This window comes from Sebastes umbrosus, chromosome 12 (assembly GCF_015220745.1).
Source record: "Sebastes umbrosus isolate fSebUmb1 chromosome 12, fSebUmb1.pri, whole genome shotgun sequence".
NCBI lineage: Eukaryota > Metazoa > Chordata > Actinopteri > Perciformes > Sebastidae > Sebastes > Sebastes umbrosus.
In genome coordinates, this window is record NC_051280.1 from 10,038,381 (window position 1) to 10,064,922 (window position 26,542).

Genomic DNA, 26,542 nt, shown 5'->3' on the forward strand with positions numbered 1-26,542 from the left:
ATGAAATCCCAGATTCACTTTCCTTTAAGCTCTTTTAATATTTAAATGTATTATTATTATTATTAAAATCCAAATTTATGGATTTGTAGATCCTATTATTATTATTATTTGGGGGATAATCATGTTCTAAGTTTTGGAACTACAGTTCCCATAATTTGGGGTCTCTGGAGGATGTAAACAGGAAGTGCAATCAGTCAGCTGTGGGTTTCCCCTTGAGCCCCGTTTTTTTTAACCTATATATTGTTTATAATTTTGACAAATTGGAGCTGTTAAAAGTATGCCGAATTAGCTATTATCACTTCTTGTTTGCAATGCACCAATAAATGTACGGACAACTATCACTGGATTACGTCAATATTGAAGAAAACGTAAACACGTGGGGATTCTCAGGCGGGTTCTGCAGGTGTAAGGAGCGTCTTTTTTTCCACTGATTTCTCGGAGGAGATAGTGGTATCGTCGGAAAGTGTAAGTCACACTGAATCTAAAAATGTGTGTGTAATGTCTGTGTGGTCGGATTTGACTGGGTTATGACTCCGAGAAGGTGAAACGTTAGCTACGCTTTTGACGCAAATTGCGTAGGTTTTTAAAGTGGTTTAATTAGCGTTACCTTAATTACCTCCATGAGTCGTGTGTCACATCTACTGGAGGCAACTGCTGCTGCTCCCAACTTCTGGCTGTGTCGGGCTACATGAGCGAGCAAAACTAAACTAACTTATTTTGTTTGTTTAAGACGGTATTCACCTGTTCACCTGTTCCTCTCACCGCGACACGCAACATATTTGTGTCTCTTCTTCCTGCCTCCCCTTCAACTCTCTCGCGCCCTCCTGGGGGAAGTGCGCCTCACACTTTGGAAACCTCTGACCTACACTAACTCCTGAGGGAAATATCTGTCTCTTTAGCTGCTAAATGGCCCACTTTGATCACCAGCTAGTCACTTACTTTATCTGTGTGTCGTTGATTTAAATTTTATTCTATTTTTTATTTTTTATTGAACCTTTATTTAACCAGGTAGTACTCATTGAGATTAAGAATACCTTTTGCAAGAGAGACCTGGCCAAGACAGCATTATTTAAAAATACATTAAAATTTCAGACGCCACAACATAAAACAAATGCAAAATAAATACATAGCATAATATCATACACACCACATTAAAATCAAGTGTTTGAAGCCAACGTTAAAGTGAAGATATTCAGAAACACAGACAGCTCCCGATTGACTCTGCTTCTAGGTCTTTCCTTAATGTTTTAAATTCATCAAAAGTAATCAGATTTCCCAGTTTCAACCTAGCTTGCAGTGTATTCCAGGAAAAGGGAGCGGAATAGCAAAAGGCCATTTTACCTAGTTCTGTGCGGACCTTAGGCATAAGTACAGGTCAGACGAGCGTAGGCTATAACTGCCAGTGTTGCACGCTGCAGTATTATATTAAAGCTGCAGTGGGTAGAAATGGAGCAAATATGATTTAAAAAAAGTTATTTTTATAAAACGGTCACTATATTCTGACAGTGATGCATGAGACAGGTAATCTGAAAAAAAATCATGTTCCCCTGTGTCCTCCAGTGTCAGGCGCAGTTTGTGTTGGTTCAGGGGGCTCACTGAAATGCATCTTATATTTTTTTTTATAATAACGCAGAACTAATAATGTATTGTAATGATGAATACTGTCAACCTTGTTGTGTCTTCTTATTGACAGAATAAGAAACCAACAAGATAAGAAGATAGATTTGTGGTCTTTTTATTTACTTATAGTCTAATAACATCGGACGCTCTCTGTCCACACACCGTTGAGTATGCACTTTCTGTTACGTCATGTAAACAGACCACGTACCTATTAGCTGTGCGGTCCAGATCAGAGACGTATAGTGACTTAAAAGATGGGTGAGTAGTACTTGCTCTCTTCCGACATTTGTGTATTTTAAACAGAAAACACAGGTTTTATACTGCAATAATTACTGAAAATGACATACACCCTGCGCAGTGCTTCGTTGCTCGCGGCCAGTTAGTTCATTCAAACAGAAAACAATGCAATCAAACTGATTTGGTCACCGACGCTTGCTTGCATCACATTTTGTTTGGAGGGTATAATATGGACACACACATCCCAATACATTAGACCTCCCTGCGTTGTGCACATTATAATTTCCTCTCGTTTTTTTTGTAAACCCCCACCCTTAAAGTTCAAACTGCGCCTATGCCGCAGGTGCTCCTAGTAAGATTTCACAGACCGAAGGAAAACAATCAATCAGAGCCAAGCTGGAGCCTGCCATCTCGTTTGTGACCCGGCAGCCATGTTGAGTTCAGTTAAGGAAATACCAAGCACCGCCCACCAGCCGGAGCAAACTTTCTAATTTTACAGCTAAACAGTACACTACAAGATGTTTCTGAAGACATTTGGAGCGAGAAATAGGCATTACAGTGACAGAGTCTTGATTCATATTTGATCAGCGCTGCCTAGTTTGACAGTTCAATTGGAGTTTGCGAGTGATTGACAGCTACCTCCGTTGAATGAACAGCCAATAGGAATGCTCTCTCTCTGAAACGACCTGTTAAGTCTTGAAATTTAAAGCCTGAAAACAGAACCATGATGAGGTGCAGAAGTCTAGTTTCCTCTCAGAGCACTTGAATTACAATATGCTGAAAGGTTATTATGGAATTTTTGCCCAATGATGCCAAAAACATTCTGCCTACTTCAGGTTTAACAAAGCTTCTTTTTGCTGAAAACAGCTGTTGAACAGGTTAAAAAGAAAGCTGGTGAGAGTGAACCAAAGCAGTGAGACGCTAAAATGCTCTGTAGAGCTGGGGGGAAGTGCAGAGTTGGGCGATAATAATTCACTAAAAGTAGGCCTGTTGATTTGAGTCACTTTAAAGAAATGTATTTCAACCCATCTCAGCCAGTGTAACTCCTTAAATTCTGCTCTTAATAAGAGGGGTTGGCACCACCCAAGTCTTTTTTCTTGGTCCAACATCTGGCTGTCAAAGAATGCCAAATCCTGGCTGTAGGGAAAGGAAGCCGCTGGGTGGACCTGCAATAACATAAAAGACCATTATGAGCATTTTTGAGTGACGTTGATCTATTGCCTTTTCCAGTGGAGGTCCTTACACGTTTTTCGGGTAACTGTGACTCAAAGACAGAGGTGGCAGAGCAGCTGGGTTTACATCCACAGTAATGGCCTTCGTTTGGTCTCAGATGCATCGTGTCATAACAAGTCACTGACAAGTGATGCTGCAGCAAAGGCTCATGGGTGCTGCAGATCAGTGGAGCCCCTCCTGCTAAGATAAGTGTGTGATTGTATATGTATGGTGGAAGGTGGGAGTGTGTACGCATGTGTGCATTTTTCTGCTTATACTCGTGCATGCTGCTGGCTGCCCGTGCACCCGCGTAAAGCCCGATAGGGAGAGCAGCGTGTCTGGAATCATTTAAACGGAGAGAGAACACATTCCCGCATGTGGAATCATTCCTCCCAATAGGAGTGTCATTGTTTCCAAAGACAGCTTTGCTTTCACCATGAATCAGGTAGCATTTTTTCCTATATTTCGTTTTTTTTTTCCTGTCAGCTATACAGGTCTTCACACAAAAATTCTGGGAATGAATCCACGCAGGAGGAAGTTATGACTGTTCTGATCTGAGAATTGGGATTGATGACCCAGTTTGGGGAGACTGAGAAAGAGATACACAATCATGTAATGGCTTTGTACGTTATGGATATTTTGATGACACTTTCTGTGAAGAGCATGCAGAGTGAGGGACAACAAGCACTGTACTTAATCAACAAAGCAGATATAGATAAATGCAGAACATTTGGGGGTTATATTTGAAGAATGAGACTGGTGTTTTTTCATTTTTTTTTTCAACAAATCCTAAGAAAACCTCAAAACCAAATATTTGTTAGTCAGTTTCTCCCTGACATCCCCACCCCATCTGTGACACGAAGCACCAAGCCCACTGGTCACAGTAATTTCATAAAAGAGCTGTTTATATGCTGAGGGAATAGTGCATTTGTTGGGGACTGTACACATCTCAATACACATTTGGTGCTCTACTGAGTATTTACAGCAGCAGGTGTGTGGTGTATGTGAGCATGGACTCAAAATAAAATACAGTCCCATGTTCGTCATAATGAATGAATACGTCACCCAGAGCAAACAGTGAGGCTTTCGATATGTTTTTAATGGTCCAGTGTGTAACAATAAGGTGGAGCTATTGGCTGAAATGGAATATAATACTGATAAGTATGTTTTCTTTAGTGTACAATCACCTGAAAATAAGAATCGGTGTGTTTTCATTACCTTAGAATGAGCCGTTTATATCTACATATGGAGCGAGTCCTCTCCACAGAGTCCACTATGTTGCTCCGCCATGTTTTTACAGTAGCCCAGAACGGACAAACCAAACTCTGTTAACTTTTCCTGCTTGGGCCGGAGTTGATAACGTCACTCGCTCCCGTCGCCGCCGCTCTCTCTCTGTTGCTTCACCACTCACTTCCCACGTACTCACACTCTAAAAACACTACTCGTAAAACAACTGTCTTTATGCCATATGCGTTTTTGCGTCGGCCACTGTAGTTTTCCTACACACTTGGTACACAGGAGAAGTTGTCATTTGCAACCTCACTGCTAGATACACGCCAGATCCTATACACTGTTCTTTTAATAGTTTTAATGGAGCTCTGTGGCACAGAGGAAAAGGTTGTATGAGGCTTTGGTTTTGGTCTCTTCGTGTGATGTGTTGACAATAAAAAAACGTATAGAATATCGCCAGCAATATCCTTTAAGATGTATGTATTTCAGTGTGAGTTCTTGGTTAAAACATGTGGTAAAGCAGAATTGTTCATTTATAACATCTATAAAGCTAACTTTTTTAGAAATACATTTTGCTTTACACTAGAACATGGTGGCGCCAAAGATCACAGAGGCACCGTCAGGATTTGTCAGCTCTGAGGTTGTCAAAATCAGACTTGCACATGTGTAACTAAAAACATTATAACAAACTTACTGAATAAGTTATACAAAAGTCTGTATATAAAACTATTTAAAAATACAGATTGTTTTGCTACTTAGTAGGTCACATTCAGTTTAAACCCGGTATCTAGAAGAGAAAGCTTTACTGTCATTGTACATGATACAACCAAATTCATCTTTCTTCACAGTTGCAGGTAAAAATTAAGTTACACTAATATTATTAGTTTTATACTATTTGTAGAATTAGATTCCAGTAGTGGCTGCGTAGGATTGTTTCCGACTCCTGTGATCTAAACATTTCCAATAACTTCAGAGCGTTGTAAAGTCAAAAAGATAGATGTAATTATTTCCAAAATTCACAATGTTTTTATCTAACAAAATATTCTGCTTCAATCATCCATATTTGTTGAGTTATATTCATTAAAGAAAGTTGATTTAATAAAAAAAAGTCTGACTCATTTAAGACACGGAAACACCAACAATATACAGTATATCTTCAAGTCAAGTCTTTATGAAGCCACAAAGCAGTGACTGAGGTTTGCCTCACCATTTATGTCTCTTTTTAACAGTCAGAACATTAATCAAAGTTTCAGTAGCTAAAACATTTAAGCCTTTAATTCATTACCAAGGTTACTATGTACAATTAATAAGATTGTTTCCATTTGTGGGCCACTTTAAGATAACATGTGAAAGCCAAACTGTTTATAAGACACATGATGGTTTGTCACGTCATCATTCAGCAACATTATATTAACTCTTAAATCTGAACTTAATTTAAAACTCCCCATATAATTTCTCTTGAAACCCAAAGCTTCTTTGAAGCCCGACAACGTGATGCACCACTTTGCGGCCCTGTGTGTGTGAGTGCTGTAGTAAACGGGCAATGACTCATACCGGACTCAAATGTATGGCTCTCCCTGTGGTGGCACGGGCGGCCAGCCACATAGTTGCCTGTGGTGAAGGCCAAGGCAAAGGCAGCACTGGAATAGAAGTTTATTACTGGCCACCAAGTCAAGCCCTGCTAACCAAATTGATACCTTGGAACAAATATAACGTAGAAAATCACATATACGCATAAACTGTGAAGCAAATGCACGACTACACTCATGGATGGAGATGTACGCACACGTACACACACACACAGTTAAAGGCTATACTTTGAAAGTTCCTGTTTAGGTGTAAGTGGGTGAGAAATGTGGGCACATTGTTCAGTGTCTAAGAAAAGTCGTTAGAGTTTAGTAAGGATAGAAGCCCAAAATAAGATGTGAGATTGAAGGTTTTTCTTATAAGAGACACAAGTGATATATGCGTGAATGAATCTTCTACTTTTATATGTAATATATGACACATAACTCATCCCAGAGAAACCCTTTTATCTGATCTGTTTTTCAGGGAGAAGAAGAGTTCCAGGGTTTCATAGAAAGCTCTTACTCCGTTGACAAATGTGACAAGTGGCCGCGTCAGCCCGCGATCATCATCTCAGTGTAATTGAAGACATGATGTCACATCAGTGCCTTATAGCAGCAGCCATGTTACTGAAACCACTGTTGCCCACATTTCCCAATACTGGGTGGTTTTGTCAGACAAGCTCCAGATATGTGCTACACACACACTTAATAACGGTCTGGGCTTAGGTTTGGCTCCAGACGGTTGGCTGAAGCCCGATCACACTCAATAAAGAAGCAAATACAACTGACTGACAGACCGCTTTTATCGCACCATTCAGCACTTCAGACAGCACGGAAGTCTGATAATTAAGAAGAAATCTGATTTGTGATATAGTCTGTGAAATGTGTCCCTAAAAAAATCCTTGACTGTGAATGTTGGGCAATGAATTGACTCATAAAAATGTTTCAATAAAGTTACTTTGTGTTTTGGCTTGATGCATTGTAGTGTTGATGAGGCTATAACACTGCGGCGTTGTCTTTTTTTTGCTATAGGGTCTGCTGTGGGAGAAGTATTTAGATCTACAGAAGCATTATTAGCAATGTACTCAAAGTATTTACAGTAAGAATACAGAGACAGACTGTGCCCTGTTGTTGGGTTATGTTTCTAAATATCATATTATTGGCTAATTATAGACGGCCTACTGTATGTATCCTAATGATTTTGGAGATCCCCTGAGTTTTCTTCTGGCACAACCATGAGGTTGACAATTGTGCGTTAGAGTGACAAATATTGGAAAGATTGTCATGAAATTTGGTAAAGACGTTCATTTCCTCCTCAGAGTGAATTGTAATGCTATTTGTGATCCCCTGACTTTCCATCTAGCGCCGTCATAAGGTCAAATTTTCAATATGTTCAATCCTTTGGTTTATAACATAGACTGTATTTAAGAAGTCAACACCCATTAGTTTGTGGATTACAATTTTGAAGACTCAAGTTTGGCATTTTTGCCATCACCATCTTGGTTTTTGGCTGACGCTATCTTGGTTTTTGGCTGTCACTATCTTGGTTTTTGGCTGTTAGTTGAATACTCGATTCTGATTGGTCAATAACGGCATTCTACAGTCTGTTATTTCTTTATAGCAGACCGTTTGTTATGTATAACAGACCGTTGCTTTGGGCGCAGTTCTGATGTTGGACTCTGGCGGACCGTTTTTGTGTCAAATTATTGAGTTCTTAAGTAAGTAGCCATGTAATAAGCGGGATAATGTACAGCTAGTGGGTCATTATTGTGAAATAAACCCCTTCAGGGCGATGCAAGTTGCTGCCGCATCGCCCTGCCGGGGTTTATTTCACAACAGTGACCGGCTCGCTGTACATTATCCCTTACTTATACTCTGAAACAAGTTAAAGTCCTGCATTCAAAACCTTATATAAAGATGCATAAATTGGAAATACTCACGTAAAGTACAAGTACCTAGAATTTGTGCTTAAGCACAGATAAATGTACTTAGTTACATTTAACCACTGAAAGCCATACGTTATATTAGTACGCCTAATCTGATGTTTTCTATATAAAATATCCATCTGTAAAGTAAACATACATTATCTCCCTCTGAAATGTAGTGGAGTAGAAGTATAAAGCAGCACAAAATGAAAGTACGTCAAAATTGTACATTTAAGAAACATACTTAGTTACCTTCCACCACTGGAGGAATGTGTAAGAACAAGAAACTGAAATTATAAAAGTCATCACTCAAAAGAGTTGTTGACTTACAGTAAGTGTAAAAATTGATTTGAATTGATAGAGAAATGGCACTTAAATCACCATTGTTGCTTTTTCTTTTCTTATTTCATACCCACAGTATATCTTTACTATATGCTTTGGCAACATATTTCAGATTTCATATCAGCAAAGCAACAAAAATGAACTGAAACTGAAATAGAAAGTGTGAGAGAGAAAGAAAAAAAAGAGAAATCTCAGGCCAAAGCTCTCCTCTGTAAGTTTAAAGAGTCAATAAAGTTGCTGCCCACTTCCAGGCTGTACTGGTGGAGTCACTGGGCACTAGACTACTTACTTGCCCTCCCCCTGCTTGATGAGGTGAGCTTAATTTGGAACCAAGGGGTTTTCTAATTAACGGGTTTGTTTGCTGAGCAATTTGGCTTTCATTCAGCAAGTCCTTAGAGAGACCCCTAGTGTTGGAAACATAGAATTACAGCCACAGGCTCAAAGCGTGGTGTTTATGGAGTGTGAAGCTCATCTGTGGCTGCAGGATGAGCAGATAATAGACAGTAAATAGACACTATGGGACAGGTTGGACGGGGTGAATCTCATTCAGCTGTTAACTCCCACAACTCTGGAGGTTTTAATTTGATTTGGCTGCAAGTGGATTTTTCCAGAATGCCTCATGGAAGTCCTCCAAAATTAACTTCCTGGATATTCTACAGGGCCTCTAAGTCTACATCCATTCTCATACCCAAATGGTGCTCTGGCCAACTTTACGGTGGTGGGTTGTTTTCGTCAGGGTATTACAGAAATGTAGAAATCCATATAGAAAGAGAAAGGGTGCGTTAAGGAGAAAGAAACAGCAGAAAAAGAGTCACAACGATCAGATATGAAGATAAATAGATGACAATATTAGTGTTAGTCAAACAGTGGGGGGAGAAAAAACAGTAGTGTTTGGCTCAGTGGTTCCCAACATGGGGGGCAGGACCCCCTGAAGGGGTCACCAGATCAATTTAAGGGATCGTGAGATGATTAACAGTAGAGGGGAAAAAAAACATACCAGCTACACAAAGTTATTCTTATCTTTCCTCTTTTTCTTTCTTTTAATTTGTCACCAGTTTGTCCACAGTATGCCTTGCTTTCAAAGCACACTTTTTTTCCCATGAAAAACTGGGTTAAATGTTTTACAGTATGGAAAAGGGATGTGCTTTATTACTCCACCTCCTCCTCTTCTCTTGTCTCTCCCTCCGACTCTTTCCCTCCCTCTCTTCCTCCATCTCTGTCTCTCTCAGAAAGAGGCCATTGTTTCTTAATTAATACACCATGTGCTTTTGGAGCGCACACGACTGAAGGAGGTGCAATGTATGAAAGATTAATAGCTGACGATAGTCTCCACATAGGCCATCAATTAGGCGTTACAAGTGTCTAAACTTTGAAAACTTCCTGTGGTGTTCTGTTTGAAGTCAAATATGAGTTGGTGATATTCACTTTTGAAGTTGTGTGCTCAGTTTTTGCAACCAAGACAAAAGGGATTAAGATTTAAGGGGTAAAATAATCAAATATGAAGCAACTTTCTGTCACTTAAAGGGATAGTTTGGGTGTTTTGAAGTGGGGTTGTACGAGGTACTTATCCATAGTAGGTGTATTATTTAAAGATGACGGTCAGTGTGCCGCAAGCTTGGAAAAACAGACAGGAGTACCGACACTGGAGCAATGCAATACAGGGACGGGACAGGCAGAAAAATGTATTTTAGCCACCTAAAAGAAAGGCTCACTTAAAAAAATTTATATCTGTTTAAGTGTACGCTATATTAGAATATTTTTAGAAAATTCGAATATTTCACCGCTTTATCTTGCCGTCAGAAAGCCCTTTCCTTTTCCTTTCCAACGGGGAACTAAACTGAAAGTAAAGATGACAAAAACAGTATATATAAGTTTCACTTTCAGTTCAGTTCGCCGTTGGAAAATATTCAAAATATAGCGTACACTTAAACGGATATACATTTTTTTAGGTGAGCCTTTCTTTTAGGTGTCTAAAAAATGGTTTTCTGCCGTCACCGTCCACAGCAGTGCATTGCTTTGCTCCGGTGTCGGTACTCCTGACGGTTTCTCGATGCTGCGGACGTGCCGACCGTCATCTACTGTAATTAATACACTGACTACGGATAAGTACCTCATACCATTCCACTTCAAACCACCAAAACTATCCCATTAAGTTCATTACCTTAGCCTGAATTATTTTTGGATGTTTTTTTAAACACCTTTCAGTCCCATAATTACATGTATTACAGCATGGTAGTTCAAAATGGACTAATTCTATCATGAAAGTGAGACTTTATCTATTGACCCACCTTCTCCCAATTCACCACATATGTGTCTGTGTATGTATCTATGCCAGCGGCTTGCACAGAGGTATTCTTGGCTACTGTTATGGCAGCGAGCACAGAGAAGCAGCCAGTTGAAGACAGGAACTTGGACAGATCTGGCAAACCTTGGGCTACACAGTTTACGGCTGAAAACAAATAAAGTCAGCGGAGAGAAGAAATGAGGGGGCGCCCGGCACGTTTATACAAAAGCTCATTAGTGTGCGATCAAGTCGAGAGCTTTACAGCCAACCACTCCTTTCTCCGTGCCAACTATACAACCTGTGATTATTCCTGTCTTTAAGTATAAGCCTGCAGACCTACAGCGCTGCGTCTTCGCCCTTTTAAAGACGTGTTGCTATTTTTTCTTGAGGGAGAGGATAGGAGTGTTTAAAGAGATGCTTTCGATGCCGTAATGCTACCTCTTGTGCCACAGACAGACATCTGCCCCGCACATTGCTGCAGTTTGGCGAGGATGTTCATCATCTGCTTCATCAGCTAAATCCCTTATATTTCTGTTCACCAAAATATTTGATACTGTAACAGCAGTGGTCCCTCACACTCACTTTATGTTTAGTGAACCCTGGTGTCTGTTGAAATGACCAATCTAAGACAAACTAGAGATAAGCAGCAGAGTGACACTGAGGTGATACTGGAAGACATGTTTGGGCCGATGCGGCCAGTGAGTTGTGTTTGATAAAAGCGTGGGTGATATTGTGTTATCTGAAAGATGCCTGCCTGCTCTACCCCCCCTCACCAAGACGCCTCTCATCTTCCTCCCTTCTCGCTCTGGAGGAGCAGAGCGCTGCAAAACAAAGGAAGCTCTCTATATCTCAAAGCCAGCAGTGATATCATGGAAAAGGCTGACAGTCAGTCAGGTGTGGGAGAGAGTCAAAGGATTACTGTTGCTCTCTCAAGATTCAACTTTAAGACTGCATTCACATGGATTTCATTCTGAGCTTTCCACCTTTTAAATGCTGTATAAATAGTCCACAATGTAGTTGCATCATTACTTCTTGCCCAGTGATTGCATTTCTTGGGAACATCATGAAACACTTGTTGAAGGAAATCACAGCAAACGAAGGAAAGGTGGTTTCAAGTGTTTCCCAGAGGCCACACAGCTGAAACTCTGCACCCTTCAATTCTCTGTTATTGTAGTATAAAAGGTAACAAATGTCTAAGGAGGACAAACATTTCAGAAGCAGTCGGTACAGGGGAGCTCGGGAACTTTCCTCACAGTAAAACTGTTGCTCAGCTCATGACCATGAAAGCAAAGCTCCCATTTCCCGCTGACTACTGTGAAAGAGGATCATAAAATTGACTCCATGTGTAATTTTATGGTGAACTTTCCAGTCACCAGCAGCACGACGGCATTCCTTCTATTAAAATCCGCTTGAAGCAGGGGCGGACTGGGACTGAAAGTCAGCCCAGGACTTTGGGATGGGGAGGCCCGGGGGACAGAGACGAACATTTTTTGAAGTAATTTTAACACCATAGGTTTGTTTAGTAAAAGAAACTTGTGTTTAATTGTGTGAGGGACGGATTGAACCTGACTAACCTCAAATGATATGCAAAGTCATGGCATGAATTGGATTTGAATTTGGAATTCTGAACCTTTGAGACACCTCTTTATGTATCTTTTTGATAATAATAATGATGACGTATCAATTGGTTGCAGATTGCAACCAACTGATACAGCATTGTAGGCAGGCTCCAATTCATTCCTATGAGAGTTGCTCAGTACATGAAGCCAAAATGGCTTGACTGCTGAGTTATAAAGTACCCGTATCATCAGGCGTTCTTCCGCATCCATTTGGCCCTTAGAGCAGGCGTAGTAGCATTTCCTTTTACTCCGCCTCCCAGCCCTCGCTCCAGCCTTGGTCTGGGTCTCGTTCACATGAACGGATGAAGGGGAATAACTCTGGATTCGGCTATTAGTGCATTTTACAACTTTTAGGATCTAATGATTTAAATAAGGGCTACTCAAGTGTTCGTACTGGGAAGTTGATTTACCTCAAAAAAAATAAATCATCTGAGTTACAGACATCTATTTCCCAATGTAAATCTGTGGGAAAAGTATTTTTGGGCCCAATGGCATCACGTGACGGACACAGAAGTTGTAATTCTACCGTTTGGCCACTACTCATTTTAAAGTAACAAAAACATAACAATTTTTATTTTCAGGTGATTATACACTAAAGAAAACATACTTATTAAGTCATTATATGACTACTACTTACATACTTATTACCCTCTAAATGCTACACACTGTTCCTTTAAAAGTCAGTATTCTCAGTTTCTGCTTCTTCATTTATGAACATTTCTGTCCAACAACCTTATGGAAGAATAATACTAACTTGCTGGAGTAGTCCTGAGCGGCTACAATCAATGTTTATAGATTAACAATATATGTCACACATCTTGTGTCACACTCATTGTGATGAACCCACATGGAATTGTCAGCTGAAGCGTTTTAGTGTCTTTCAGCTACATTGTTTCGATTTTACCGCCTTCAACTTTATTGTTTTGGTTTACTCCCACCGCTCTATTCAGCCTCAGCTGCAGCAGGAAGCTGTTCTCAGCGAAAAACTCTACAAACTCACTGTGCACTGTCTACAGCTTGTTTCCACTGCCCCCAATTGGTAAAAAAAAAAAAGATTGTTATTGCAGGTGTAAGAAATGAGATAAAAAATTTGAAACATTTGTAGATTCGAGCCTATCCAACTTTTCTCACTGTTGTATCATTTGTTGAACTTTTGTTCAGACAAAATAAGCCATTGGACAACACTTTGGGAGCTTACATTTAAAGTATAAAATAAATAAGCAGTTCATTTAAAAACATAATAATATAAATTGATAATGACATTCCAGACTACTGTTGTCTTGCTTTAAGTGGTACGACTCACACATTGACATGACTCATTTGGGGAACCCTGTATTTTATATGGTCACCATTACTGTCTACATATATCTCTTTAATGTTTGAAGTTAGAAGCATGTGTCTCTACAACCTTTGTGTGACTTCTCAGGCTGGACGGAGAGTGTGAGTGTGAGATGTCTTGTCTAAAAGTGTAAAGGTATTTGAGTTTCTGTCTGCGTGTGTGTGTGTGTATTAGCAAGTTTCAGAGCGTGAACCTCTCCTGGGGGACTTCCGTTGCTGCTGTTATTCTTTGCAGTGAGATGGAAAGCTTTTCCCAACATCTGCACAACATATCATCACGGCAAAAAAAAAAAGAAAGGATACTGGGCTGAAACTTTCCTTTGGAAGAGCGTGTGGATTTCACTTTATAGGACTTTTTCCTCCCTGGTATGCCTGGTTGTTTGGCTGTCTGAGGAAACCTGAAAAGTTCCCAAAATTATGTTCATTTATTAAAATATTTTAAAACCGTACAGGGGAAAAATGGGATGACACACTTCTCGTCAGCGCAAGAAACACTTGATGGCATGGGATCATTAAAAACCAAACAGAGTTAGGGGTAGTAAATTTCTCCCAGTACCCAGTGAAGCAACAAATGCTTTAGATCAGACTGTTACCGGACCATAAATGTGGTTAGAGTCTCCAATCGACACCTCTTTATCCAATACAGTGGTTTCCAAAACCAGTGTGTCGTGCAGTATGCCCATTGACTTTTATGTTATAAATAACCCTGGTTGCTTTGTGTCTGCAACATCATTTATTCCCGTAAGACTATTTTAACTCTGCACACAGTGCTTTTATCCAGCATGCCATGTGCTGTCTGTTCACCGACAACTAGAGCTGTCTGTCTGAAAGAGCAACCTGAGGTGTAAGAAGACGAGGTACATACAGCTTCTTATCATCCCCCCCAACTCCCTTTTTTCCTCTATGGTTTTAGCTCCCCCTTCTCTTTTTCCACTCACTCCCTCTGTGTTTTTGCTCATTTGCCATGAACTATACAGCAGCTCCCCCTTTCACCATCTCATGCACTCTTTCCTCTCTTATTTTTCCTCATTTGTCTTCAACTAAGGCCCCTCACTCACCACTCGTTCTCTTCTTCCTTCTCTCTCTTAACCCGCTGACCCCCATTCCTTCCCTCTTCTTTTCATCTCTCCCTCATTCCTCCTCCCTTTTTCTTCCCCCTGTCTCCCCGTCAACCCTCCGGCCTCCCCACCCCCCTTTCGCTATGACTCTTCCACTTTCCCATGACAGAACCAGGGGCGGGAATCAAATGACCAGCTTCTCTCCCTTCACCTGGTCTCAGAGCTTGAGCTGTGAAAGAAAGCTTTGTCCCCAAAACCCTTCATCGCCTCCGGAGGTACGTCCTACGTTGTCCATACAGGAAAGGACTTTGGTCTGACTGGAATTTTTGGGGCCCGTGGGGAAAATGTGAGCGAGTTTGGGTCTTAACTCTCTCTGACATCTCCTCCCACAGAGCATGATGCGTCATTAGGGTGAAAACCTCACGCCGGTAACTCAAAAGAAACCTTAAAGTGGACATAATCCATATTTTTTTTATAATAACACTATATCAGATGACAATGTGAAAACAATGTGAACGGGGTCATTCGTAGTGATGAAGAATTATCACCTGAATCTGCAGCTCCCCACGGCTTTACAGAGGTTTATAGAGAGTTTCAGTTCAACTGAAACAACCCTGTTAACGGTGCTTACAGCACTAACAACAACAACAAGTGCTGACAGAGCTAACCTGGGGGGGACCGGAGGGTGGCCGTAACGCTTCCATGACAACGCGGCTCTTCAACCGTGGGTCGTGGGACGGCGTTATCGGCGATAACCGCTATGTGAACACTGTGCAGTGCAGCGGTGATTATAGCTAGCCAGTGGGACACACACACAGTTTCCATTCACATGATGGGTATAAAGTACTCTATAGGTATCGGTATCACTTTAAAAGGTACTGGTATTTGGTACTGGCATTGTAATTTTTTAAACAATACCCAGCCTTATTGTATAGCTAGCCTGCAACTTAACTGTTTTGGTTCATTCTCATCGCTCTCATAGTGATGTTTTCGGCCGCAGCAGGTAGCTGTTTACCATGGTGAAGATAGGGGGTCAGGCCTATTATCCCTCAGCCCCATGTTCCCTCGGCATCCTCCCTGGCCCATGTTAAAATCTGTCTATAACTCTTTGAGATATCGCACTAACAAGATCCGATAACAGACAGACAGTCTGGTTAGTACTTGTTGCCTTCGTTGGTTGGGTTGGTAAGGTTTAGGCATGAAGTGAGAGATTGGTTAGGGTAAGAATATCAGGGTAAGCCAATCAGAGGTAGAGTAGGGCGGGTCACGCCTTCGTCATAGTGGGAAAAAATATTGTGACCAGGAAGTTCCGGTGACGTCATTCTGCATAATAATTGACCAATCCTAAGTTCCACCATCCTTAGTTACTGTTGCTAGGATGGACAAGTCTGACAAAACGAAACATACTTCAACATGCCAGGTTCCAAGCTTGCTCAACTGTCAATGGAGCACAGAGCGAAAAGGGGCGGGACTTCGGAAGGGTCAATTAGCCATGTGCTTCTGTTTGCTGTATTTACGGAGCAATGGGTCTTCGGAACAATGGACGTTTTCAGGGGCTGTCGGACAAATGGGCTTTCGGTCCAATGGGACTTTTTTTGGACTAATGGGATTTCGGAATAATGTGCCATTGGAACATAGGACTGAGGTGACATAGGGTTGAGGGAACTTAGGGTTGAGGGAACATAGACACACATAGTGGAGCAGTTAGCAGCTAAAGAGCCAGATATTTCCCACAGGAGTTCGTCGTGACTAAAAACAGATGTATGATAATATAGTTCTTTAACTGCTGGATGTACACATACAGTAAGCAACTGTTTGCCAACAAATTCAACATATCAACTTAAAAGGTTATGACATGTCAATGTTATGTTTACAACTTGTTTCTGCTGCCCCCTAGTGGCCAAAAAACTGTTATTGGAGGTTAAAAATTGTTGTTCCTATTTTGACCCTCGAAGATCTAAAACAAATACATTAAGTATGACCTGACTTGACTGGTCCATCCATCCATCTGCAACCGCTTATCCCGTTAGGGGTCGCGGGGGGGCTGGAGCCGATCCCAGCCGACATCGGGCGAAGGCGGGGTACACCCTGGACAGGTCGCCAGTCCATCACAGGGCTGACACATAGAGACAGACAACCATTCACACTGACATTCACACCTACAGGCAATTTAGAGTCAACAATTAACCTAACCTGCATGTCTTTGGACTGTGGGAGGAAACCGGAGTACCCAGAGAAAACCCACGCTAACACGGGGAGAACATGCAAACTCCACACAGAAGGGCCCCAGGCCAGATTTGAACTTGCAACCCTCTATCTGTGAGGCGCCAGTGCTAACCACTGCACCACCGTGCAGCCCTGACTTGACTGGTGAATATCGCAATTTGTTTTGACCAGAAAATAGAAGGAATAGAACACAGCTTTACCTCACCACACACATTTGGACATCAGGTCATTTCTTATTTAATAATTAACTCGTCTATGTGGATTTTGCTCTTACTGGTCAGATAAATATTCACAAATATAAAATGTTTTTTATGTACTACAGCTTCAAATAACACCAGAGAACAGTGCTGCTATGTGCACAGGGCATCGCCACCAAAGAGCAAAACCTGCACTTTAAAATTACATCTTTATCCCTTTAGTCCTTATGTGTCAACACACAAAGTCTGGGCCAAGATGAGCTATTAGTGAGTGTTTCCAACACAAACGTGTCGGGGCCCCTTCACTTTTACATGCCTCTGACCCACAGACTCACTGGGAGGAGTGACCCGGAACGAAACCCAGTAAGGCAGGTCAGATGTCCGTTTGACACACTCACCGCGGGGGGGACGGAAGGGGCAGGAGCTGGGTCAGATAGGAAGCAGGTGGGATGAGGCATGATGAGGCACACCAGGCTTTATTTACAAAAGCTTCAGCACACACAAACCTGCAGTCAGTGTGGCATTCACTGCCCTTTTTTTATGCAATGCACCCGTGGTGAAATAAGCACATGCATTTTTGAGTTGTTAGTTTTGGGTACTGAACCCTCTTAATGTTGCTTTGCTGCTATAATAGTATCCTTATTAAGCAACAATGCTGGATACAATCCATTACAATCAATAATACAGCAGATAATGTTTACAAAACTTTAGGATTTCCTCCCAATTTCTATGGTACATTAATAGTTGATTAATGCATGCTATACCATGAACAAACTAATTATGTCTTTATACCATATATAAACATTTTATTTTATTTACTTAAGGGAAAAAAAATTCTTATAGGACATAGGGGTTGGCAAAAAATGATTTACAGTATTTATATACTGTATGTATGTTTTAAATGAAGCAGTATCTCTTAAAAACCATTGGGGGAGCTATTGTTATATGAAAGTACATCCCATCATAATCATTATAACATGCTGCCCAGGGTTACAACTGACATTAGAATGGCAGTTAAAATGTAACAGTGCCATGGGGCGGTGCAGGTATTTCAGGAAAGTTAACATGACTCTATATATATACAGAATATATTATTATATTTAACATTGACTTAAATACCCTATGGTATATGGTAAATTACTAATTATATATATAATATATGTAAATGACCATGAATCATTTGTATTACACCAAATAAGGACATATTTCATGTTTTAGATATTACAGTGCCGTGAAAAAGTATTTGCCCCCTTCCTGATTTCTTATTTTTTTGCATGTTTGTCACACTTAAATGTTTCAGATCATCAAACAAATTTTAATATTACACAAAGATAACCCAAGTTAACACAAAATGCAGTTTTTAAATGATGATTTCATTTATTAGAGGAAAAAAGATATCCAAACCTACCTGGCCCTATGTGAAAAAGTAATTGCCCCCTAAACCTAATAACTGGTTGCACCACCCTTGGCGACAATAACTGCAATCAAGCGTTTGTGATAACTGGCAATGAGTCTTTCACATTGCTGTGGAGGAATTTTGGCCCACTCGTCTTTGCAGAATTGTTTTAATTCAGCCTCACTGGAGGGTTTTCGAGCATGAACGGCCTGTTTAAGGTCATGCCACAGCATCTCAATCGGATTTAAGTCCGGACTTTGACTAGGCCACTCCAAAACCTTCATTTTGTTTTTTTAAGCCATTCAGAGGTTGACTTGCTGGTGTGTTTCGGATCATTGTCCTGCTGCATAACCCAAGTGCGCTTGAGCTTGAGGTCACGAACTGATGGCCGGACATTCTCCTTCAGGATTTCCTGGTAGAGAGCAGAATTCATGGTTCCATCAATTATGGCAAGTCGTCCAGGTCCTGAAGCAGCAAAGCAGCCCCAGACCATCACACTACCACCACCATGTTTGACTGTTGGTATGATGTTCTTTTTATGAAATGCTGTGTTAGTTTTACGCCAGATGTAACGGGACGCACACCTTCCAAAAAGTTCAACTTTTGTCTCATCAGTCCACAGAATATTTCCCCAAAAGTCTTGGGGATCATCAAGATGGTTTTTGGCAAAAGTAAGAATAGCCTTTGTGCTCTTTTTGGTCAGCAGTGGTTTTCGCCTTGGAACTCTCCCATGGATGCCATTTTTGCCCAGTCTCTTTCTTATTGTTGAATCGTGAACACTGACCTTAATTGAGGCAAGTGAGGCCTGCAGTTCCTTGGATGTTGTTGTGGGTTCTTTTGGGACCTCCTGGATGAGTTGTTGATGCGCTCTTCGAGTAATTTTGATAGGCCGGCCACTCCTGGGAAGGTTCACCACTGTTCCAAGCTTTCTCCATTTATGGATAATGGCTCTCACTGTGGTTTGCTGGAGTCCCAAAGCCTTAGAAATGGCTTTGTAACCCTTTCCAGACTGATAGATGTCAATGACTTTGTTTCTCATCTGTTCTTGAATTTCTTTCGATCACGGCATGATGTGCTGCTTTTTGAGATCTTTTAGCCTACTTCACTTTGACAGACAAGTTCTATTTAAGTGATTTCTTGATTGAACAGTGATTGGCTGGTGAAATTGAACTCAGCTTTCCAAAACATGTGGTTGATCACAGTTAATTCATGATTTAACAAGGGGGTGGGGGGGCAATTACTTTTTCACATAGGGCCAGGTAGGTTTGGATATCTTTTTTCCCTTAATAAATGAAATCATTATTTAAAACTGCATTTTGTGTTTACTTGGGTTATCTTTGTCTTACATTAAAATTTGTTTAATGATCTGAAACATTTAAGTGTGACAAATATGCAAAAAAAATAAGAAATCAGGAAGGGGGCAAATACTTTTTCACGTCACTGTATATGGGCTATGCATGAACACATATACATGTATACATACTGGAACATTAGCCTACATACTGCATATTTTAGGTCACTTAGACCTCTGAGAGGTTTTTTGAGTTGCTGCAGAGGACCTTAGGTTTCCAGGACCCCGAACAGAACATTAGGGTTAATAAACTAAATGTGTAAGTCAGGATATGATCTTGCAAGCACTGTTATGTAAACCAGTGGTATTCAACCTGGGGGTCGTGGGTCACGTGAAAATTTCAGGGTGTAGCCAGATGGTTGTGGGGAAAAACATGAAATAACATTTTAACATTTGGGGAATGTTTTTTACATTGCATTGCCTGTACCAGTGAAATCATTTGCCTCAGAATAGATTTTATTCAGTGTTTGTGAGTCATGTCAGTCAGTGTGTGCATGGCATGCACATGATTATCTGATGGGGGATTTCTGATGGGTCGGGGTAGAGCAAACCACGAACACCAACCTGATTATTCTGGAGTGGCGCAACTCGAAAAGGTTGACAACCATTGATGTAGACAATTACAGTTATACAAAACAACAGAGTTGAAGCATTCACAGTCTGCCTATGTATAATTCAGCACTCAATACCTGTATAACCATTGTTGCAGTGCGGCATAAATGCAGCTGTAAGAAGAGCCATTAAGTATTCAGTAGTGTATGGTACAGGGTATTGTGAAGTACTGTAGTTATAGTAGAGAGACGTACTGAGATTTTCTATTCAAGTAGTAGCAAAACCACATTACAAGTAATAATCCAGCATTCAAAATATGACTTGAGTAAAAGAGTACAGAGCAAGAAAAATGTACTTATAAAATCAAATTAAAAAGTTGAATGATTATCTCCTTTTTGTCTTTACAGATACAACTTCTTTAAGGTGATTAAAGTCATTTTGAGGATCAACCTGATGCATTACCATACATTTCTCTCCTGACCTGAAACGACTAAGCGGAGGGTCACATTTGAAGCCCTTCATGGGAAAATGTGGGTTTTTTCAGGGCTGGTTTAGTTAACTTGTTTTACACAACATATTTGACCTCCTTATCTTCTCACCCGAGTGTAGCTTATCTGTGTTGGTTTTCATTGATAAAAAGCGGATGATAACACGGTGAAGTTACAGAAGGACACGGCATGCTTTGTAACTGCCGCGCCTCCAACATTTGTGTGTGTATGTGTGTGAGATAACATCAGTAGTAAAACTACCCACTGCTATGGTAATTCAACACCACTAATGACTATGACTAGATGATCGGATCATGAAACCTCAATTTGTTCTCAAGAATATTGAAACTTAAATAAAGATATTCATCTTTCAAAATGATAAGACGACATAACAGTACATTGTAATATCTTGAAAGAAATCCAAGGTATACTTCAGATTTCCATGCAAAAAGCCCAAATTTAGAATTAACCTAAATACTGCTATTTCCCTACTGGAGAGAACCTCACTGTTATCAGCGTTATTCAAAATTTAGGGCTAATTTCCAAATTCATGTCAAGGGCAATCATTTCATTACATAAGCAGTCACATGTTTGATTAGGTAAAAAAAAAGTGGAAAAGTAAATGTTGCTGACTGTATTTACTTTCCCTCTTGTACCTATTTTCCCCCAACAAACACACACAAAAAACATCTGAATTTACCTGCCTCAGCTTTTTATTTGCTTTGCCCAAAATAGATTTTTGATCCAAATCAAAGTTTTGTAACTCAAGGAAAATTGTAACTGTTGCAAAATCATCTGGACATTGAACTGAGTAAAACAAATACAAAAGCAGGATATATCTAACCTGTCCTGTTGTGACTGGTAATAGCTTTAAAATATGTATTTTTATGTCTTTATAGTTGAATCTGTACAAGATAATCTCATAAATCAACTAAAATGGTATTATGGTAACGTTTAAAGCCAGAAAAGTATGTTTTGTGGACTTGTGTTTTAGCTGAAACCTTGAGGTTACTGCCACATGACACGGCTTTTGTTTAAGTTTCAGTTTGTTTTGACCTGCAGAGACGATACAATTTGGGTAAAGACATTATGCAAACATCATGTTTTTCAGTTTCCAACCTGCAAGCACCTCAAAACTATTTATCCTTCTGATAGTTTTGAAACAAGGTAGGAAGCCGTGAGAAAGCAGCACCTGTTTAGCCTCCATGCTGATATTTGCCAGTATCTCATTGGTCCGGGAGAGAGGGAAAATGAGGATAAATACTAACAGTGAAGCAGCAGGTAAGTGTGTATTTTCTCGCTCATCCAGGGAAAGCATGAAGTTGTTAATTCTGGTGGCTCTCTTTGGGCTGAGCCTTGCCCAGCACAACCCCCACACCAAGCACGGCAGGACCGCCATCGTGCACCTGTTTGAGTGGCGCTGGGCGGACATCGCTGCAGAGTGTGAGCGCTATTTGGGTCCTAATGGCTTTGGTGGAGTTCAGGTATGTATGGCTGAACACAGGACAGCTTCTTAGTATAGAGAAGGAGGATAATCCCTTCTTTTTCTTTTTTGAAATAAGGTGTCTATATAATCAAACTGCATTTTGAAGATGCAGTAGGCACACAGGTGAATACATGGGGAAGTTAAATCTGTTCAAAAAATGACAATGTCAAATGGACATTATTCATAGTGTCATTAACTCTTAATCATAAAAGTGTAAATGCATTTCATGATGAATTTTACTTTTACGTTTTGTTTCATCGATTTCGGTGTTTGAAGAATGGTTCATTTTAATCAAAAAACTTTCGTTTGGATAAATAACGAAAATCGATATTAGAGGGATCTTACCTTCTCTGTTTAGGGACCTCTGTTTAAGCTGATTTAAAATACAAAATAAGGATATAAGTCTTGGCTTTCATACAGCCTTTGGAAGGGTTCAATAATCTATTTTTATTCTCTGTCTATTTCCCTTCAGTTAAATTTAAAGGGGTATTCCATTGATTTAGTATTGCACTTCCATAAAGTTAGAGGACTTACAAGAAATAGATTTGAACAAGAATGGTAAAAACTGAAACGTCAGAAACAGAGATATTCAGATTTTTACTATGGATCAAGCTCCAAGAACACTATTTCCCATAATACATCTCTATAACGGTTCTATATAACGTCTTTTATTAGCTCCTAAACCAACCCTGATGATGCCATCATGTTTTCACAAGCTGAGTAGTACTGTGTAAAATTGCTGGAGTCGTCCTTTAATAATTGTGTAGTACATAGGCGGAAACCTCTGGTTCTGAAAAGTGAAGCCAATGCAGAAGTGCCTTAAACCTGCATTCTTTCTAATAGCCAGCAGGGGGCGACTCCTCTGGTTGCAAAAAGAAGTCTGATTGCATAGAAGTCTATGAGAAAATGACCCTACTTCTCACTTGTTTTATTACCTTAGTAAACATTATAAACATGAGTTTATGGTCTCAATCGCTAGTTTCAAGTCTTCTTCACCCTCTCTTGTCACTTCTGGCTGCAAAAAAACAAGATGGCGATGGCCAAAATGCCGAACTTGAGGCTTCAAAACCGTAGTCCACAAACCAATGGGTGACGTCACGGTGACTACGTATACTTCTTATAGACGGTCTATGATAGTACATAATAATACAACACTAGTTAACAGCAATCTTCCGTCTGCAGACAATTCCTGTGTTAAACGTGAACATCACTGTAATGACTTTCCTCTGTGTTGCTCAGATCTCCCCTCCAAATGAGCACATTGTGCTGAACAGTCCCTGGAGGCCTTGGTGGCAGCGATACCAACCAGTGGGCTACAACCTGTGCTCCAGATCCGGCAATGAGAACGAGCTGAGAGACATGGTCACCAGATGCAACAATGTTGGGGTAAACTACAGTGATTTAGTGAAAGGCATTAGGAACAATGTCCTTCTGTGGTGACAGCACCTCATAAATCTACAGCCTTTTACAAGACAACACATACTTACAAGATGCAGATGCTTTGTGCATCATTATCAAATAGTTTTATAACAACAGGCACATGGCATTAATTAACAAAAGGCATTTTTGAATAGATAATTTTCGAACAATTGAATGAATTAAATACTCTGTCTGGCAAAAGTGAGCAATGCATCTTTGACATATTCCTGTGACCTGAGAATTAACTTAATGTGCTAGTAAAAGAAGTGAATGTGAAGAGGAATAGAAGAGAGATGATTAATTGTGTTGCACCTACAATCCTGTATCAACCCATCACAGGTCAATATCTATGTGGACGTTGTCATCAACCATATGTGCGGCGCCGGCGGTGGAGAGGGAACCCACTCTTCATGTGGAAGCTGGTTCAGTGCTAACAGGAAGGACTTCCCCAGTATCCCCTTTACCGGGTTGGACTTCAACGACCACAAATGCAGGACTGGCAGTGGCAATATTGAGAACTATGGTGATGCCAATCAGGTAAGGAACTGTTTAGTCAGAAGCTTACACACTAATTCAATGTTTGACTTGGAGGAGTTTTAAAACAAGAAAAAATTATAATTTAATTGCGATGTAAATGCTTATTTGCTGCTCCAGGTGCGTGACTGTCGTCTGGTCGGTCTGTTGGACCTCGCCCTGGAGAAAGATTACGTCAGGGGCAAGGTGGCCGACTTCATGAACAAGCTGATTGACATGGGTGTGGCTGGATTCAGAGTGGATGCCTGTAAGCATATGTGGCCCGGTGACCTGTCTGTTGTCTACGGCCGTCTGCACAACCTCAACAGCAAATGGTTCTCTGGTGGCTCCAGACCCTTCATCTTCCAGGAGGTAAGTCTTTAAAACATTTTTTGGGAAGTTTACTTGATTTCCATACCAAAATGGTAAAATATGCCAAAATAATATCAACCAACACACAACCATCAACTCCCATTTTACTGTAGCCTTAAGGGCATATACTATAGATGCATATGTCATCATGTTGAGTAGCCAAAAGGCTGGATGAACTTATTTCAAGTTGGAAAATATGGTGCCAGCAAACACAAAATGCTGCCAATGTAATTATTTGAATTCAAGTAAACAGTTGACAGCTGAAATCTACATACCAGGATGTGATTGAGTACTAACCACCCACATTACCAATATTATTGCTGACTGCAAAACAGCAGTCAACAGAGCTGTGGGAAAATGAGTGCAGAAATCAAGATGACAAACACATGCACACTGGTAGCAGCTGTTAATATCCAAGAACACATTAGTAGTTGACAAGCACCTGTACAAATACAGGTAATACTGATGCTATAGTACAAAAGGATAATGAATGTTTAACAGCGGAAATAAGGCTCTTGTTACTGCTGAATCCCAAAAAATCATACTTGTTGAAATACTTTTTGTCAATCCATAACTCACTGTTATGATGCGGTTAATACACACCAAATCTACTTTGAACATTATGGATGACGTGGATTATATGTTGATTTATCTCTAGGTTATTGATTTGGGAGGTGAGCCCATCACATCCAGAGAGTACTTCCATCTGGGAAGGGTGACGGAGTTCAAATATGGTGCCAAACTGGGAACAATCTTCAGGAAGTGGAACGGCGAGAAACTGTCTTACACCAAGTATGTGTGTTACTGTTGAAGTGCCTAAATCACATATCAAATTGATATTGATATTGATATTAGAAAAATGGATTTAACCAAGAGGTAGCTACAAATTGCTGGATTGGACAAATAGTTTCGTTCTTACTAATTGTGTTTCTAGAGTCATGAATTATAATATTTGTATAATATACTTTGTCCAAACTTGGGTGTTTTCGATGTTGACTCCTCACTAGTATTATTGCATACTTGTGTGCAGGTCCTGGGGAGAGGGATGGGGTTTCATGCCCAACGGCAATGCTCTCGTCTTCGTTGACAACCACGACAACCAGAGAGGCCACGGTGCTGGTGGTGCATCCATCGTTTCCTTCTGGGACCCCAAGCTCCACAAGATGGCTGTCTCCTACATGCTGGCCCACCCTTACGGAGTAACCAGGGTGATGTCTAGCTTCCGCTGGAACCGCAATATTGTCAATGGAAAGGTAGGTTCTCTTTTAAGTAGGAAATGATCAAATGCACTGTATAGTATGTATGTGGAACTAGTTTTTGTTAAACTCATTGATTCATCATTATTTTGTAGGATCAGAATGACTGGATGGGCCCCCCCAGCAATGGTGATGGATCCACCAAGTCTGTTCCCATCAACGCTGACCAGACTTGTGGTGACGGATGGGTGTGTGAGCACAGATGGCGTCAGATCAAGTGAGTCTTCAGAAAGCCAGAGACATAAGTCACTTCTACTTGGTCATATGGATGTGAAAACTACGCATATTACACGTTCTGACTGTTTTTTTATTTTGTCAACGCCCCTTTAGGAACATGGTTAATTTCCGTAACGTGGTCAACGGACAGCCTCATTCCAACTGGTGGGACAACCAGAGCAACCAGGTGGCCTTTGGACGCGGTAATCGTGGTTTCATCGTCTTCAACAATGATGACTGGTGAGGACTATTTGCTAAGTATTCTAACTGGTACTGACAAAATACAAAAAAACTGTTTCATTGTGACATTGTGGTGGTTTGAATAACAATATGCATCTTGTCTTCACCTTCAGGAACCTGGATGTCACCCTGAACACTGGCATGCCTGGTGGCACCTACTGTGACATCATTTCTGGCCAGAAGGATGGAGGCAGATGCACTGGGAAGCAGATCAATGTTGGCGGAGATGGCCGTGCCCACTTCAAGATCAGCAACAGAGATGAGGACCCCTTCGTTGCTATCCACGCCGACTCCAAGCTGTAAAAACATTGCGTACAACTTCAAATAAATTTTATTATCCAAACTTGAATGATGAACTTCAATTTTTACTGATACAATTTAAAGAACATTCAAATCA

At 40.6% G+C, this 26,542-nt stretch overlaps 1 protein-coding gene across 4 annotated transcripts; it reads left to right on the top strand.

Moving 5' to 3' along the window:
* The first annotated feature begins 191 nt into the window (after positions 1–191).
* On the top strand, positions 192–26,494 carry amy2a (amylase alpha 2A). 4 transcript variants are annotated; one of them, XM_037788508.1, is made up of 11 exons: positions 192–465; positions 20,563–20,578; positions 21,953–22,127; positions 23,369–23,515; positions 23,888–24,085; positions 24,203–24,433; positions 25,092–25,225; positions 25,464–25,686; positions 25,785–25,906; positions 26,020–26,145; positions 26,259–26,494. In XM_037788508.1, the coding sequence occupies exons 3-11, from the start codon at positions 21,960–21,962 to the stop codon at positions 26,446–26,448; spliced, it is 1,539 nt and encodes a 512-aa protein (XP_037644436.1). In that variant the 5' UTR covers positions 192–465; positions 20,563–20,578; positions 21,953–21,959; the 3' UTR covers positions 26,449–26,494. The 4 variants fall into 4 exon arrangements, with proteins under 4 accessions (XP_037644436.1, XP_037644434.1, XP_037644437.1 ...); XM_037788506.1 differs by having other exon boundaries at positions 20,563–22,127; XM_037788509.1 differs by lacking the exon at positions 20,563–20,578.
* The last annotated feature ends 48 nt before the right edge of the window (positions 26,495–26,542 follow it).

Coding starts and splice junctions, on each gene's coding strand:
- amy2a (XM_037788506.1), top strand. CDS start 21,849: ATGCTGATATTTGCCAGTATCTCATTGGTCCGGGAGAGAGGGAAAATG. Junction 25,226..25,463: donor GAGAAACTGTCTTACACCAA/GTATGTGTGTTA, acceptor ACTTGTGTGCAG/GTCCTGGGGAGAGGGATGGG. Junction 26,146..26,258: donor GTCTTCAACAATGATGACTG/GTGAGGACTATT, acceptor CTTCACCTTCAG/GAACCTGGATGTCACCCTGA.